The 17,666-nt window shown below is 41.8% G+C and overlaps 1 protein-coding gene across 1 annotated transcript in view; it reads left to right on the top strand.

Annotated features, from left to right (window-relative positions):
• Positions 1–666: 666 nt before the first annotated feature.
• The window catches only part of LOC139531924 (SWI/SNF-related matrix-associated actin-dependent regulator of chromatin subfamily D member 3), a 47,736-nt gene continuing 30,736 nt past the window's right edge, over positions 667–17,666 (top strand). The window contains exon 1 of the mRNA XM_071328916.1: positions 667–1,046. Within this exon, the coding sequence (XP_071185017.1) occupies positions 1,035–1,046 (12 nt within the window). The 5' untranslated portion in view covers positions 667–1,034. The remainder of the gene's footprint in view (positions 1,047–17,666) is intronic.

The raw sequence follows: 17,666 nt of genomic DNA, 5'->3' as shown, positions 1-17,666 counted from the left end.
AACAGCCCTGCATCTTTCAAAAAACGGCTGCAGGCATATCCTTATCCTTTGTGCCTTTTTCATCAACCTGGTCTCAGAGCATTTTGTATTATTCTGTATGTAAATTCAAGATACTCCATTAGTATATGTTTCGTATGGTGTCTATTAAATTGTGGATGTCCATCACCCATTTTGTATGATATATTATGAATTACCATTCGCATTATGTTGCAAATATACAATATTTTGTGTTTGCAAAACGTACATTATGTTACGAATTTGAACAATGTATGTTACGATTTTCAAAAGTATATGTTAGGAATTCTAGCCAGGTGGCTGACGTTAGCTCTCTAATGTTAGCTAGGGTAGGAATTAAGGTAAGGGTTAAGTTTAGGAATTAGGTTAAAGGGGGAGGGTTAGCTAACACGCAAAGTAGCTAACAGGTAGTAAGTAGTTGAAAAGTTGCTGAAATGCTAAAGCTGTCCATGATGAGATTTGAGCTCGCAACCTTCAGGTTGGTAGACGTTCGCGTTAGCAATCATCCATCCCGACCTACCACCCTACTTGCTTAAGTAAGCATCTGTCTTATGTAACCATACGAAATGTAACATATCATACTAAATGGAGTGTTTCAGATATACGTACAGAATAATACGAAACGGTATGAGACCAGGTTGCAACCCAACCATGGACCATTTCGAAGACTATTCCCTAACGGTTTTACATCCCTTGTGAAATATTGGTGGGCAGACAGTGTATTTCAACGGTAGAATGGGTAATTTGATGACACTCCCCTGCTAGTCCAATTTTTTATTGTATCCCGTCTCCAGCAGAGCCCGCGCCTGCGCTTCTTGAACCGAACTAAGAATCACCAGACCCGGCTCCATCACCGAGACTGCGTCCCCTGTGTCTACAGTCGCCGATGTACCAGTCTATCTAATGAGGGAGTGATCGAGAGTCGCTACTGGAAGCCGTGAGCAAGTTCACAAGTGAACATCGGACAGATCTTTAGAAACATTACAGTTTGCCTTGAGTGCTCGGACTGGATCTGAGAAATGGAGAGAAAGGTAAGAGTTGTGCCCGCAGCACACGGTTTTTTATTGTCTTGACATTCGTTTTCTTTTATACTATGTGCTCAGTGTTTCACCCCTGCATAGTGAGAAAAAAATGTTTTCCACCATTATAGAGCTCCATTCTGCGCTCCCCAGCCCACGGAATCAGAAGGCGCATTGCCAGCCGGATTAGTGCGCACGGGAGTTTTTCGACTGGGTCTAGTTTGTGTATCTGAAAATCTTTTGAGGAATTGTTGAAGCTACCCTTTGATTTCTTTGTTTATTCCTTGAAAATGCTATCTATGTATTTTATTTCAACGTGAAGATTGACAATCCTACCGCATGTAAACTGTTTGCATCAGTGCATCACATACTTAATTATACAAGGCTATACAATAGTTGTAGCCTGCACCTCACCTCACCCCTCCCCTGAACCTACACCCCGCCCCGTTTTCAGACGTTGCAGACACGGCTGGCTTGTTAACCTTGACTGGTCTAAGAAATAGACACTTAAGCAGCAATAAGGGAGATGCACACTGTATCGGACCAGAGAGTATACCGACAGACAGCACTCACTCACCTTCTCTGTTTGTCGCATGTAGAACGACAAAAGTGTGAAATGACTCTCACTCACTGCTCTCTTCTACCTATGCCCTATGGCCTATGGCTATAAAATAGGTTAGACGAAATTGTCATGGCCTTTATTTGTTGTGTTGTATGAATACAATTCCCACGTTACATCAAGTGTCCTCAAACCTATTTACAATGTAGCTACATAAATGGTACATTATAATTATAGTGTAAAATCAAGGTTGTAGGCTACTTACTGCCATGTTTGTAGGTTGTGTAATTATACAATACACGAATGTTACACTTTTTAATATGCATTTGATTTGTAAACAAACCAAAATGAGTTGTGTTTTCACATCCCCTCACTATGTAATTAGTGTTTCATATTAGAATATTCAGTTATCTCCATTTGCTTGGGATTATGTATACCACAAACATATGACAGTTCTAAGTAATACGTACTGTGTAACAATTGTTATTCCACTGTACCTAAACTGCCTATGTGGTTTTTGGGAACTTAATATAAAGTGGGACCACTATGGGTCAGTAAGTAATTGAACCCACTGCTCTGGAAATTATCTCAAGTTTATGATTCAGTTCTTTATGGTTGGTGGATATACAGTATTTCTCAGCTGTAGTGGTAGGCCAAAAAAATGTACTTTATATTTTTGAAACAACATAAGCCAATATACTAGAACACTATACTACAACATGTATTCAACCTATATTTTATATTTGCAGGTTGGCCTCTTAATCCTGTTAGGATTGTGTTGGTTTAGTGATGTGAGGGGGTGGTAGTTCGTTAGGCCTCTATGCAAGACTTTCCTTTGCCTGTTGCTCAGTGGTGTTTGCAGAGACAGGGACGTGTGGAATGCACTATAGCATTCTGACTTCAGAAGCCTTCTGCATGGATGCAGTGAATCTTATGAAAAGGTTTGGAGTTGAGACTCAAACTCCTCTCTCTTATTATTATTTATTGTAGATCTCCACTAGCTGCTGCGCTACTCTTCCTGGGGTCCAGAAAAATTAAGGCAGTTTATAAAAATTTTAAAAGATAAAAATACATTCATAGATTTCACAACACACTGTGTGCCCTCAGGCCCCTACTCCACCACTGCCACATATCTACAGTACAAAATCAATTTTGTACATGTGTGTATAGTGCGTATGTTATCGTGTGTGTATGCATGTGTCTGTGCCTATGTGTATGTTGCTCCACAGTCCCAGCTGTTCCATAAGGCATATTTTTATCTCTTTTAGGTCTAATTTTACTGCTTGCAACAGTTACTTGATGTGGAATAGAGTTCCATGTAGTCATGGCTCTATGTAGTACTGTGCGCCTCCCATAGTCTGTTCTGGATTTGGGGACTGTGAAGAGACCTCTTGTGGCATATCTTGTGGGGTATGCCTGGGTGTCCGTGCTGTGTGCCAGTAGTTCAAAAAGACAGCTCGGTGAATTCAACATGTCAATACTTCTCAAATACAAGTAGTGATGAAGTCAATCGCTCCTCCACTTTGAGCCAGGAGAGATTGACATGCTTATTATTAATATTAGCTCCCTATGTACATCCCAGGGCCAGCCATGCTGCCCTGTTCTGAGCCAATTGCAATTTTCCTAAGTCCCTTTTTGTGGCACCTGACCACATGACTGAACAGTAGTCCAGGTGCGAGAAAACTAGAGCCTGTAGGACCTGCCATGTTGATAGTGCTGTTAAGAAAGTAGAGCAGCGCTTTATTATGGACAGACTTCTCCCCGTTTTAGCCCTTTGTTGTATCAATATGTTTTGACCATGACAGTTTACAATCCAGAGTTACGCCAAGCAGTTTAGTCACCTCAACATGCTCAATTTCCACATTATTTCATACAAGATTTAGTTGAGGTTTAGGGTTTAGTGAATGATTTGTCCCAAATACAATGCTTTTAGTTTTAGAAATATTTAGGACTAACTTATTCCTTGCCATCGTTGCCACCCACATTTCAGTCGCTGTAGTAGCTGACATGTATAGTGTTGAGTCATCCACATGCATAAACACAATGGCTTTACTCAAAGCCAGTGGCATGTCATTAGTAAAGATTGAAAAAAGTAATGGGCCTAGACAGCAGCCCTGGGGATTTCCTGATTCTACCTGGATTATGTTGGAGAGGCTTCCATTAAAGAACACCCTCTGTATTCTGTTAGACAGGCAACTCTTATCCACAATATAGCAGGGGGTGTAAAGCCATAACACATAAGTTTTTCCAGCAGCAGACTATGGTCGATAATGTCAAAAGCCGCACTGAAGTCTTACAAAACAGTCTGCAGAATCTTTTTATCATCAATTTCTCTCAGCCAACCATCAGTCATTTGTGTAAGTGCTGTGCTTGTTGAATGTCCTTCCCTATAAGCATGCTGAACGTTTGCTGTCAATGTGTTTACTGTAAAATACCATTGTATCTGGTCAACACACAATTTTTTCCAGAAGTTTACTTAGGGTTGGTAACAGGCTGATTGGCAGGCTATTTGAGCCAGTAAAGGGGGCTTTACTATTCTTAGGAATCAGAACGATTTGCTTCCCTTCAAGCCTGAGGGCAAACACTTTCTAGTAGGCTTAAATTGAAAATGTGGCAAATAGGAGTGACAATATCGTCCGCTATTATCCTCAGTAATTTTCCATCCAAATTGTCACTTTACGAAATTCAAAATTACAATGCTTGTCTTTCATAATTTGGTCAGATATACAGTGGCTTGCGAAAGTATTTACCCCCCTTGGCATTTTTCCTATTTTGTTGCCTTACAACCTGGAATTAAAATAGATTTTTGGGGGGTTTGTATCATTTGATTTACACAACATGCCTACCAATTTGAAGATGCAAAATATTTTTTCTTGCGGAACAAACAAGAGACAAGACAAAAAAACAGAACTTGAGCGTGCATAACTATTCACCGTCTCCAAAGTCATTACTTTGTAGAGCCACCTTTTGCAGCAATTTCAGCTGCAAGTCTGTTGGGGCATGTCTCTATAAGCTTGGCACATCTAGCCATTCTTCAAGGCAAAACTGCTCCAGCTCCTTCAAATTGGATGGGTTCCGCTGGTGTACAGCAATCTTTAAGTGTATTCCACAGATTCTCAATTGGATCGAGGTCTGGGCTTTGACTAGGCCATTCCAAGACATTTAGATGTTTCCCCTTAAATCACTCGAGTGTTGATTTAGCAGTATACTTAGGGTCATTGTCCTGCTGGAAGGTGAACCTCCGTCCCAGTCTCAAATCTCTGGAAGACTGAAACAGGTTCCCCTCAAGAATTTCCCTGTATTTAGCTCCATCCATCATTCCTTCAATTCTGACCAGTTTCCCAGTCCCTGCCGATGAAAAACATCCCCACAGCATGATGCTGCCACCACCATGCTTCACTGTGGGGATGGTGTTCTCGGGGTGAGAAGAGGTGTTGGGTTTGCGCAAGACATAGCGTTTTCCCTGATGGTCAAAAAGCTAGATTTTAGTCTCATCTGACCAGAGTACCTTCTTCCATATGTTTGGGGAGTCTCCCACATGTCTTTTGGCGAACACCAAATGTGTTTGCTTATTTTTTTCTTTAAGCAATGGCTTTTTTTCTGGCCACTCTTCTGTAAAGCCCAGCTCAGTGGAGTGTACAGCTTAAAGTGGTCCTATGGACAGATACTCCAATCTCCGCTGTGGAGCTTTGCAGCTCCTTCAGGGTTATCTTTGGCCTCTTTGTTGCCTCTCTGATTAATGCCCTCCTTGCCTGGTCTGTGAGTTTTGGTGGATGGCCCTCTCTTGGCAGATTTGTTATGGTGCCATATTCTTTCCATTTTTTAATAATGGATTTAATGGTGCTCCGTGGGATGTTCAAAGTTTCAGAATTTTTTTTTATAACCCATCCCTGATCTGTACTTTTTCACAACTTTGTCCCTGACTTGTTTGAGGAGCTCCCTGGTCTTCGTGGTGCCGCTTGCTTAGTGGTGCCCCTTGCTTGGTGGTGTTGCAGACTCTGGGGCCTTTCAGAACAGGTGTATGTATACTGAGATCATGTGACAGATCATGTGACACTCAGATTGCACACAGGTGGACTTTATTTATCTAATTATGTGACTTCTGAAGGTAATTGGTTGCACCAGATCTTATTTAGGGTCTTCATAGCAAAGGGGGTGAATACATATGCACGCACCACTTTTAAAAAAAATATATATATTTTACATTTTTTGAAACAAGTTCTTTTTTTCATTTCACTTCACCAATTTGGACTATTTTCTGTATGTCCGTTACATGAAATCCAAATAAAAATCAATTTCAATTACAGGTTGTAATGCAACACAATAGGAAAAACGCCAAGGGGGATGAATACTTTTGCAAGGCACTGTACTTGAATGTGTAGTGTCAGCGTTTGTTGCTGGCATGTCATGCCTAAGTTTACTTATCTTGCCAATTACAAAATAATTAAAGTAGTTGGCAATATCAGTTGGATTTGTGATGAATGAGCCATCTGATTCAATGAATGATGAAGCTGAGTTTGCCTTTTTCCCCAAAATGCCATTTAAGGTGCTCCAAAGCTTTTTACTATTATTCTTTATGTAATTCGTCTTTGTTTCATAGTGTAGTTTCTCATTCTTTTTATTCAATTTAGTCACATTAGTCACATGATTTCTCAATTTGCAATACGTTTGCCAATCGTTTGTGCAGCCAGACTTATTTGCCATTCATTTTGCTTCATCCCTCTCAACCATACACTTTTTCAATTCTTCATCAATCCACAGGGATTTAACAGTTTTTACAGTCATTTTCTTAATAGGTGCATGCTTATTAGTAACTGGAATAAACAATTTCACAAATTTGTTAAGTGCAATGTCTGTTTGCTCCTCATTACACACCACGGACCAACAAATATTCTTTACATCAACAATATAGGAATCACTACAAAACGTATTGTATGACCTCCTTATACACTATATTAGGCCCAGCCTTTGGAACTTTGGTTTTCCTAGATATGGCTACTATATTGTGATCACTACATCTGATGGATCTGGATACTGATTTCAAGCTGATTTCTGCTGCATTAGTAAAGATGTGATCAATACATGTTGATGATTTCATTCCTGTGCTGTTTATATCTACCCTGGTTGGTTGACTGACAACCTGAACCAGGTTGCAGGCACTGGTTACAGTTTGAAGCTTTTTCTTGAGTGGGCAGCTTGATGACAGCCAGTCAATATTTAAATCACCCAGAAAATATACCTCTCTGTTGATATCACATACATTATCAAGCATTTCACACGTTATCCAGATGTTAGCACTAGGTGATCTATAGCAGCTTCCCACCAGAATGGGCTTTAGGTGAGGCAGTTGAACCTGTAGCCATATTACTTTCACAGTATTTAACATGAGATCCTCTCTAATCTTTACAGGAATGTGGTTCTGAATATAATTAGCAACACTTCCACATTTCTTTATTTTCTGTAAATGTTATAACCTTGTCTTGCTATCACTGTATCATCAAATGTATTATCTGAGTGAGTTTCAGAGATAATCAGAATATGAATGTCATCTGTTACTAGCAAATTATTCATTTCATGAACCTTGTTTCTGAAGCTACATATGTTAACGTGGGCTATTTTGAGCACTTTTCTTTTGGGATGCTTACTTGTTTTTATTGCTTTACTGGGAAGCTTAGCAGAAGTAGACATGCTCATGTTATTTATGTTAGTGCAGGGTGAGCTGCACACAGTGGACTTCCTCCTAGGGCACACCAGCTCAGGGCTAACAGTATAACTCTGGTTCATAGGCACATGATTGCTGCATACAATAGCTGTAGGATCAGCAGAGGCATTCAGGGCAGTTAGAGGTACATAAATCAAGTTACTTACATTGTGTCTACCAACACCCCTGGTGTAATGTACATTTGCTGAAGCATTATGACAACTCTGTGTCACAATGGTGTATATATATATCTACAGTATGTAGGGGTCTTTGATTATCTGTGCAATGTGTTGGGATTCTTTTAAAACTCAAACACTAATGCCTCTATACTAATCAAGTAATGGTGGTACTCATTGTGAGGATAGTGCTAGGAGTAGCTACAGGTAACTGCCCAAATAATGGAAACACTTCACTAAATGAGGGATACGAAGTATATTGAAAGCAGGTGCTTCCATACAGATGTGGGTTCTTGAGTTAATTCAGGAATTAACATCCCATCGTGCCATTTATTTTTGCCCATTATTTTGGCTACCATGGCTATGCCCTCAAACGATTACAATGCCCCCCGTCCACAGGGCACGAGTAGTCACTGAATGGTTTGAGGAGCATGAAAATGATGTAAACCATGGCCGTGTCAGTCACCAAATCTCAACCCAATTGTGGGAGACTCTGGAGCGGCATCTGAGGCAGCGTTTTCCACCACCATCAACAAAACACCAAATTATGGAATTTCTTGTGGAAGAATGGTGTCGCATCCCTCCAATAGAGTTCCAGACACTTGTAGAATCTATGCCAAGCTGCATTGAAGCTGTTCTGGCTCGTGGTGGCCCAACGCCCTAATAAGACGTTTTATGTTGGTGTTTCTTTTATTTTGGCGGTTACCTGTATGTGTGAGATATAAGGCACTTTCACTTGGTCTTCCAGCAAAACACTGTGGACTAGATTTGTTGTGCGAATGTAGGCTAGTGGTGGCATTTGTCTTGATCATCATTTGTCCTCTTTTGCTACAAATCAAGTCAGTTAGAGAGTGATTCAGTTTACAGCTTTATAATTCAATATCCAAACTCGTTGTGCATTATTACAAGCAACTGCTGTGGTTGTACTGAAGTTTTCCATCCAATACATTTTGGTGATATACAGTACCAGTCAAAAGTTTGGACACACCTACTCATTCAAGGGTTTTTCTTTATTTTTGCTATTTTCTACATTGTAGAATAATAGTGAAGACATCAACACTATGAAATAACACATGGAATCATGTAGGGACTAAAAAAGTGTTAAACAAATCAGATTCTTCAAAGTAGCCACCCTTTGCCTTGGTGACAGCTTTGCACGCTCTTGGCATTCTCTCAACCAGCTTCATGAGGTAGTCATCTGGAATGCATTTCAATTAACAGGTGTGCTGAACAATTAATCCACCCGGACTATTTACATTGACCCCCTCCCCCCTTGTTTTTACACTGTTGCTACTCGCTGTTTATCTATGCATAGTCACTTTACAAATTACTTCGACTAACCTGTACCCCCGCACATTGACTCAGTACCGGTACCCCCTGTATATAGCCTCCTATTGTTATGTACATTTATTGTGTTACTTTTTGATTAGATTTTTTTAACCTTAGTTTATTTAGTAAATATTTTATTAACTCCATTTCTTGAATTGCATTGTTGGTTAGGGGCTTGTAAGTAAGCATTTCACGGTAAGGTCTACACCTGTTGTATTCGGCGCATGTGACAAATAAAATGTGATTTGATTTGATAGCCCTATTTGGTAAAAGACTAAGTCCTTATTATGGCAAGAACAGCTCAAATAAGCAAAGAGAAACGACAGTCCATCATTACTTTAAGACATGAAGGTCAGTCAATGTGGAAAATTTCAAGAACTTTCAAAGTTTCTTCAGGTGCAGTTACAAAAACCATCAAGCGCTATGATGAAACTGGCTCTCATGAGGACCGCCACAGGAAAGGAAGACCCAGAGTTACCTCTGCTGCAGAGGATAAGTTCATTAGAGTTACCAGCCTCAGAAATTGCAGCCCAAATAAATGCCTCACAGATTTCATGTAACAGACACATCTCAACATCAACTGCTCAGAGGAGACTGTGTGAATCAGACCTTCATGGTCGAATTTCAGCAAAGAAACCACTACTAAAGGACACCAATAAGAAGAAGAGACTTGCTTGGGCCAAGAAACACGAGCAATGGACATTAGATCGGTGGAAATCTGTCCTTTGGTCTGATTTGAGATTTTTGGTTTCAACCGCCGTGTCTTTGGGAGACGCAGAGTAGATGAACGGATGATCTCTGCATGTGTGGTTCCCACCGTGAAACATGGAGGAGGTGTGATGGTGTCGGATGCTTTGCTGGTGACACTGTCAGTGATTTATTTAGAATTCAAGGCACACTTAACCAACATGGCTACCACAGCATTCTGCAGCGATAAGCCATCCCGTCTGGTTTGCGCTTAGTGGGACTATAATTTATTTTTCAACAAGAAAATGACCCAACCCACCTCCAGGCTGTGTAAGGGCTATTTGACCAAGAAGGAGAGTGATGGAGTGCTGCATCAGATGACGTGTCCTCCACAATCACCCGACCTCAAATCAATTGAGATGAGTTGGACTGCAGAAAAGAAGGAAAAGCAGCCAACAAGTGCTCAGCATATGTGGGAACTGCTTCAAGATTGTTGGAAAAGCATTCCAGGTGAAGCTGGTTGAGAGAATGCCAAAAGGTTGCAAAGCTGTCATCAAGGCAAAGGGTGGCTACTTTGAAGTATCTCAAATATAAAATATATTTTGAGTTGTTTAACACTTTTTTGGTTACTACATGATTCCATATGTGTTATTTCATAGTTTTGATGTCTTCACTAGTAATCTACAATGAAGAAAATAGTACAAATATAGTAAAACCCTTGAATTAGTAGGTGTGTCCAAACTTTTGACTGGTACTGTATATGCACGGCATTTCATTCTCCCTTGTGCTTAGATTCCATCCAGACAAAGAAAAACAACGGATTTCCATGCTATAACCCTGTTGGAATGTGTGGCTTCTGCACTGTCCCACGTGCAGTGTTAGCATTTCACCTTGCAATGTGGGGCGTTACTGTGGCTCTGCCGAAACATTTTAATTGGAAAACGGTTGCAACTGCTTATGTAGCTTACAAGTGTAAGGGAGAAAACCTTACCTCAAGGCAGTAACAAAGCAACAACTTCGTAAAGATGGAGTAAGCTTGGTTTCAGTGTTGTTGTCTATGTACATAAGAGGTGTGGCACATGTCACTTTAGAGGGAGGCATGACCCTTTAGCCCTGAAGGTCAGCATCAGCCATTGGTACCGACCAGTGATCAGATATTTTTTTCCATCTACAGAGTGGTTAAGGCCAGGGCTGTGAGTAAGGTAAACTGATCCTAGATCTGTAGTTAGGGTCAGCCTCTACCTCAAGCCCTGAGAGGGAGTCAGACGGTCTACCCTGCTGCATTCAAGTCTGCAGGGAAAGAAAAAGTACCATTTGACAAATCTGCCCTTTTTTCACAAGAGACACTTAAAGGATGGCTGAACAGTAATAGAACCCCTCTACATCTACCTCTCTCTTTTCTTCCCCCCTCGCCCTCCTTCCTTCCCTTTCTCTCCATCCCTCTTTGTTCTCTTGAATCTAGCATACCAGTAGATAGATGACCCATCACCCCAACAAGGGAGAGATGTAGGATGAACGTTTTGTTCGAGGGCCCATAGTTTTCTTTTTGCTCATGAGGCATGATTTGGCTTCACAGCAGAACTTCTTGAGAGCGTGGCTTATACTGTACCTGAATATAAGCACGGTATTGGTCATATCATGACCCACTTTCTGTCGTTGTGTTCAAGGCATTTCAAATTCTGCAATGTCTTTGAAGTCTTTGAAACTATGCCCTAAGTTAAAACTTTGACAAATTTGTACTGCTCTTCCCAATTATTTGTTAACCCTATTGAATGGGCCTTGGCTTTTGTGTTTAGGATTACTTGCAGGGAGATCTGGACAATGACCACTTCCTTATTTGGCTGGCAAGAAATGCCCTGGCCGTATGAAAGAAGGGCCAAGCTTTTGTTACCCAGGAAACGAACTGCAGTATTGGCTTGGTAGACTTGGGCTCGATAGGAAAGGCTAAACTTACTGAAAGTTTGAAAGTGCAGAAATGACATGCTAGCATAGTGCGCGAGTCGTACAATACAGTAGGGAGACTGTAGCTTGCTCCTATGCTGTATGTGGCATGACAACAAACAATAGAGTTGGCTACAGCACTTCCAGCATGGGGACGTGGCTGAGGAGACTGTGGCTTGGGAAGGCTGTGACTGTGGTACAGGACTGTGGTCAAAGAAGACAGGGCTGGACATACAGTTAAATGTATGTATTTAGTTGTAGTCTAGTTTCAGTAGACTGGCTATACACCAGCAACACCAGTCACACACAAAAAAGAGATGCAATTTCGACCTTTTAGTTCAAAATTACTATATTTATCTAACCTAATTACAGATGGCAAAGACCCAGCTTTGCCAGAATATTACATATATGTGTTCTTAATCACTACTATCCAACCATAAGTGTTTATTTAGAAATGTTCAACTGGATGTTTTAACGTACTTCTGTCTTTAAATGCTAGCAGGCCGTGCTGTGTAGTGAAGGCACATGGAGCAGTGGTGTGACGCAGGAAAGTCTCGGGTGACTGTGTGTCTGAGACAGCCTGTCTGGGTTCACCAAGGCTGACCCATTTAAATGCAAACACTCAATACTGCACCAGCACCATGGCCCCAAGAGCCGTGCATCCATAAAGAGTGTGCACCCAGACAGCGTGCAGTGCAGCCAAGTTGCAAATGAAAACCATCCAAATATGGCCATCAGCAGCTGTATGGATTGATGTTGGCGGTAGGGGTGATTTTGTCGTTTGGTTGATGGGTGTCATCACTTTTCTATGGCCTACCTGCGCAGACGGAAGCCGTTTCAGTACATTACTTTTTTGATGTAATTTTCCATACTGTCAGACTGACATGTTGAACAACACACTAGGTTTTCTACTGAACAAAAATATAAACGCAACATGCAACAATTTCAATGATTTTACTGAGTTACAGTTCATAAGGCAATCAGTCAATTTAAATTAATTAATTAGGCCCTAATCTATAGATTTCACATGACTGGGCAGGGGCGCAGCCAATCAGAATGAGTTTTTCCCCACAAAAGGGCTTTATTTCAGATAGAAATACTTTAGTTTTTTTTTTTAGTTTCATCAGCTGTCCGGGTGGCTGGTCTCAGACGACCCCACAGGTGAAGCCGGATGTGGAAGTCCTGGGCTGGCGTGGTTACACTTGGTTTGCGGCTGTGAGGCGGGTTGGACGTACTGCCAAATTCTCTAAAACGACGTTGGAGTCGAGTCGGCTTATGGTAGAGAAATTAACATTCAATTCTCTGGCAACAGCTCTGGTGGACATTCCTGCAGTCAGCATGCCAATTGCACGCTCCCTCAAAACTTGTGGCATTGTGTTATCTTGGCTAAGGATAAATGTTCACTAACAGGGATGTAAACAAATTTGAAAAAATAAGCTTATTGTGCCTATGGAAAAAATCTGGAATATTTATTTCAGCTCATGAAACATGGGACCAACACTTTACATGTTGCATTTATTTTTTGTTCAGTATACAACATTTAATGAGCATCATTAGGTCTCAAGCGCATGCAGCATTAGATATGGATTGGAGAACCACTGCCAGTCCTGTCTGCCCCTTTGTTTCCAGTTCACTTCACCCACTTCCCCCCCAATGTCCCATTTTGGCATGGTGAATTATCCCAGATACTTTAATCATAGAATCAATCAGTTGCTTTGGTATAACTTCCACTGCTGTTGTTTCTCTTGAGACTCCCTATCTTGGACTGGGAACAGTCTGATGAAAGTCCTCCTTATGCACATGGGCTGCGTCCAAATGGCACACTATTCCCTACATAGTGCACTACGTTTGACCACGCCCTATGGGAATAGGGTTCTATATGGGACACAGCCCTGGCCTCATTCTGTTTGCCCTCTCTTCCATCCTGCCTGGGCAGAGTGGTGCTGAAGGATCTAGGCTAGATAGCTGTATGCAAACTAGGTTAAAGTAGAGGGGGAGGAGAGGCTTTCTGTACCAAGAGGAGAGGGTTGCCAGTGCATATTCGGAATATCCTGTCCCAATGCTATTTTTCTTAGATGAGACGCCTGGCTGGTTCATGTACATTCATGATGGCTGACTGTCTGTGATTCTGCGTTTCACTGTGGATTAGTGTAGTGTATTGGGTGACCCAGCAGCACAGCACAGGGCGGCTCTGAGGTCCTGTAGAGGAGGGGTGGGAGGCCCGGTTACTGGATTTCTGAACTGTAGCCTTAGTAACCACAGTAGCTAGCTATGTTTGCTGCTATAGCTACCGTGTCTCTCCGCTATGGGACTTACTGTTGACACAAAGCTTATCAGAAAACTGCCCATTTTATTTGGCCTAATACCGCCAGATACAGTATGTGTTTTTGCTCAACACCCAACTCAAGTTTTGGTATGTTAAGGCTTGTACTAGTCTACATTGGCACTAAACTAGCACCTACTGTAACAGTTAAAGTAAATCGACTACAATATTTCCACCATGTCCCAGTTTCTCATTGGCCGCAGGTTGAGTTGCTACCTGTAATGGAAAGGTATTACAAGTGGTTGCTATGGCAACAGCAAACAGGAAATGCCCTCGTGTAATGTCCAGAAGCCTTCCTGCAGTGTGTCGATTGTTGTCGCCCGCCTAAGGCTGCAGTGCTGGGAAACTCCGCTCATTGTGAGGCTGTGGACGGAGTCTCCATCCACTCTCACAATGCTCCCTTTCAGTGCGAGGGGAGCGGTGAAGGGGCTTCTGCCAAGCAGCTCAACCGTAAATGCTCCCTGGATAAAGATGCTTTGTCCCAAACAACTCCTGCTGCAACCCAAGGTCTTATTCTAAACTAGTCTCAAATCTGTAATAGCCCAGGTCAGGTGCTGAAACCACTCCTGGAATGATGATTAGCTGGACTTTTATACGGGTATCAATGCATGCAGTCATCCACCTGTTAAGAGTATTTGTCCTATGCTTTATCTGCATTTCTGGCATCAAGTTTTTTCCTAATGGAGTTTGATAATATCTACTGTATTCTATTGCTGACCTATGACTACTTCATGCTAATATACTGAAGAAAAATATAAACGCAACATGTGTTGGGTGAAATACGCACCAAAAAAATTATTGATAAGTGTTTATGTCTGTAATAAATCCCTTTTTGTGGAGAAAAACAAATTCTGATTGGCTGGGCCTGGCTCCCCACATGACTGTGACCCTGCCCAGTCATGTGAAATCCATAAATTAGGGCCTAATGAATTTATTTCAATTGACTGATTTCCTTACATGAACTGTAAATCATTGAAATTGTTGCATGTTGCATTTATATTTTTCTTCAGTATATGTAATATCCTGTTACTATGCAAGTGTTTTCTGTGTCGCTTGAATTCCTGTCTCTACCGGTCTGACTATTTCAAATGTGTGCCTCAGAGAAATCTTTCCTGGAATTTTTTCCCTCCTTAATCCTGAGTTCTTAGTAAAGGTGCAGCTCCTTGTGCTTTTGTATTCCTTCCTTTGATGGTGGGGCCCAAAAGCCTATAGAGAGCTGCTGTCCTGGAGCTCAGCCCCTCAACCAGCTTCAGCAGGGGTTTGTTTGCTCTCACACTGAAGAAAGAAAGAGAATGGGCCCGACAGGAGGGAATCCCGTCTTTATTGCATTCCCCCACACGCACCCCAACTGTGACAATAACGTGGAGGAGTTTGTGTGTAGTGTGTACTCTAACGTTGTGTGTGTGTATATATATATATATTATATATATATGGTATAAGCATGTGAAGGGGGCACCATACTGTACTGTAAAACGAAACCGCGTCAGTACTTTCTGGAATACCTATTATGTTCCCCCTATCCCCCTCGCTCTCTCTGAGTCCTTTCTCTCTTTCATTCGTTCGCTCATTCTCCTTTCTCTCTCTCTTCTCATTCCTGCGTCTCTCTAATGAATACTTGGAGAATGTAGACAAAGCGGGTGTATTGAGAGACTGGCTGTGGCCAGACTGTGTATGGATTTTCCCTTTTCTTTGCTAAGTCTATTGTTACACTGCTGCACCACCACTTTTAGCAGCTATGTCAAATTTAAAAAAAAGTCGGTATCCAGCGATTTGTTATGGGCGTCTCGGGAATCGCGTTAGTTTATGGTTACATACTGGAAGGCATGAGTACTTTTGTAGTTATGAATCGGTTATGATAGATTTAAAACAATGTCATTCTAGCCCATTACATTTGTATCATTTATCCAGGTTTTTATTGAATTGGCCACCAAATATAGCCTGTTGCATATGTTCTATGTTTTGATTGGGATTTTTACAATGTCATTGATGACCACTGACTTCAATTTAACCTCGAGTGGAAATTTAGCAGTAGAACTAATGACGATGCTTTGATGAAACTGTACTGCAGTATGCTCAACATACACTGCTGTGTGCTCAGTGTCTCTCCCTAGTGGTCACACGAGAATAGTGTATGTCTGCCCATTCAAGCACTGTAGGAATGAATGAATAAAAGAGCGATCTGTGATTCAATTTAAATTAATTTAAAAGTAAAACAAACAAAAAAAGTATATCCCCTTTAAATGGCAAAAAGGAGATTGTGGAAATAAATTATTCATAACTGGGTGTAGTATATTTCCACATATTCCTATAGCACACTGCATCACACAGTCTGTGAGGGAGGGGTCCTTTTCATTCAAGCAGACTCATTATAGTCCCCTCCTAGACAGGGGTGTCTGCTCATATAGCAGCAGTATGTGCCCCCTCTACTGGCCATTATAGTACTACTACTGCTCCCAGCAAGCGATTACCCCCTGTTAGCCCCCCTCTCCCCTGTGCTACAGAATGGGTCATGGCCGTTTGGTGAAACTGGTTGGCCTATTGGTGAGGGAGACTGCGGGGATCCAGCAAGGGGTACTTCTGCGCACAAACCGTCCGTGCCGCTTCCTGAACGGTTTCATCCCTTTGTTGTCTTTTGACGCCCACGTGCCATTTGCTGGAGAAACAAGGACAACGTTTATCTCTGACTCTGCTTGTTTTAAGGTGATTTGTTTGGTGCTTGCTTGACTGTACACCAGAGCAGATGTATGTTATATAATATATCATTTTATATATTTTTTGTTTATTATTCTATGCGTAAAAGAGATGCACAATTTAACTAACATAATCATTCACTACATCTTTTACGGGCCTGATGGATGGAGTCAACCATTAAACCCCAAGATCTATGAGGCTTTGCAGCACAGCTACTCTAGAGCACAACGTCAGGAGGCATTTCACTCATCTCAACAGTAGGTGTCGCCACCTATAAGGGAAAGCCCGAAGGGCACAATTAAAACCGGGATGAGGAGGAAGGACAGAGCACGCTGCTCAATAGAGGCATTGCAATTATTGAAAGACTCAAACACCAGTCAATAACTGTGGAATTCTAATTTGGCATCATTAGCTGACCTATCCTAGGATTCTGTATGCTTTTATTTGGAACATGGTTGTCTGATGCTGACTGTTTCTGACATAATGACCATGCAGACATCTTTCTCAGTTTCCTCCTGCTAGTTAAATGATGAATGGTGCTGTGTGCCACTGCTCCCTCCAATAGGGGTCAGAGCCACTCTAGGAAAGTCACAGGTTGAGACCTCTGACCTAGGCGTTTACAGGCCCACATACCAGCTGGCCATTTACTACAATAACTGAACCGCACTGCTGTCACTTGTTGAAGACCGGCTCCCTCACTTGCCAGACCGCTGAAGTCCAAGCTCGGAGTATGGAGTGGTGGGGACTAGATGCCCCTTAATACAGACAGTACTCTCCTCCCCCAGTGCTGTCCCATCCCCTCCCATCTCCTCTGCCATTTCAGTAGAAAACACTTGCATCAAATCCATTTTGCAGGAGACTGACGACAGAGAGCATTAGGGTAAACTATTTGTCAAAAATGTTTTCTGCTGTCAGGTTTGTGATCTGTTTGAATTAGGGATTTGATGGAACTGTTTGAATCCTTCACTCTGGGGCATCTGGTTTTAAACCTTTTATTAATTGAAGTGGTTGATATGGTTCCCTCCTCCTATCTCTAACCCACCACTGCCACTACCATTTCCCACCTTGGCCACAGATCACAGAGCTGCTGGTGATAATGGTAACAACTGGCATGTGTCATAAGCCGATGCCCTTTGATCCTGTCCCACTTCACACCCCTTTGTCATTCAAATCAACTCATGAATATTTCAACCCCCGGTTTGTTGGATGGAGGGAAGGAGGAGAA

Source organism: Salvelinus alpinus, chromosome 10 (assembly GCF_045679555.1).
Source record: "Salvelinus alpinus chromosome 10, SLU_Salpinus.1, whole genome shotgun sequence".
Classification (NCBI taxonomy): Eukaryota; Metazoa; Chordata; class Actinopteri; order Salmoniformes; family Salmonidae; genus Salvelinus; species Salvelinus alpinus.
The sequence above is the reverse complement of the archived record's forward strand: the minus strand, read 5'-3'. Positions and strand labels throughout refer to the sequence as shown.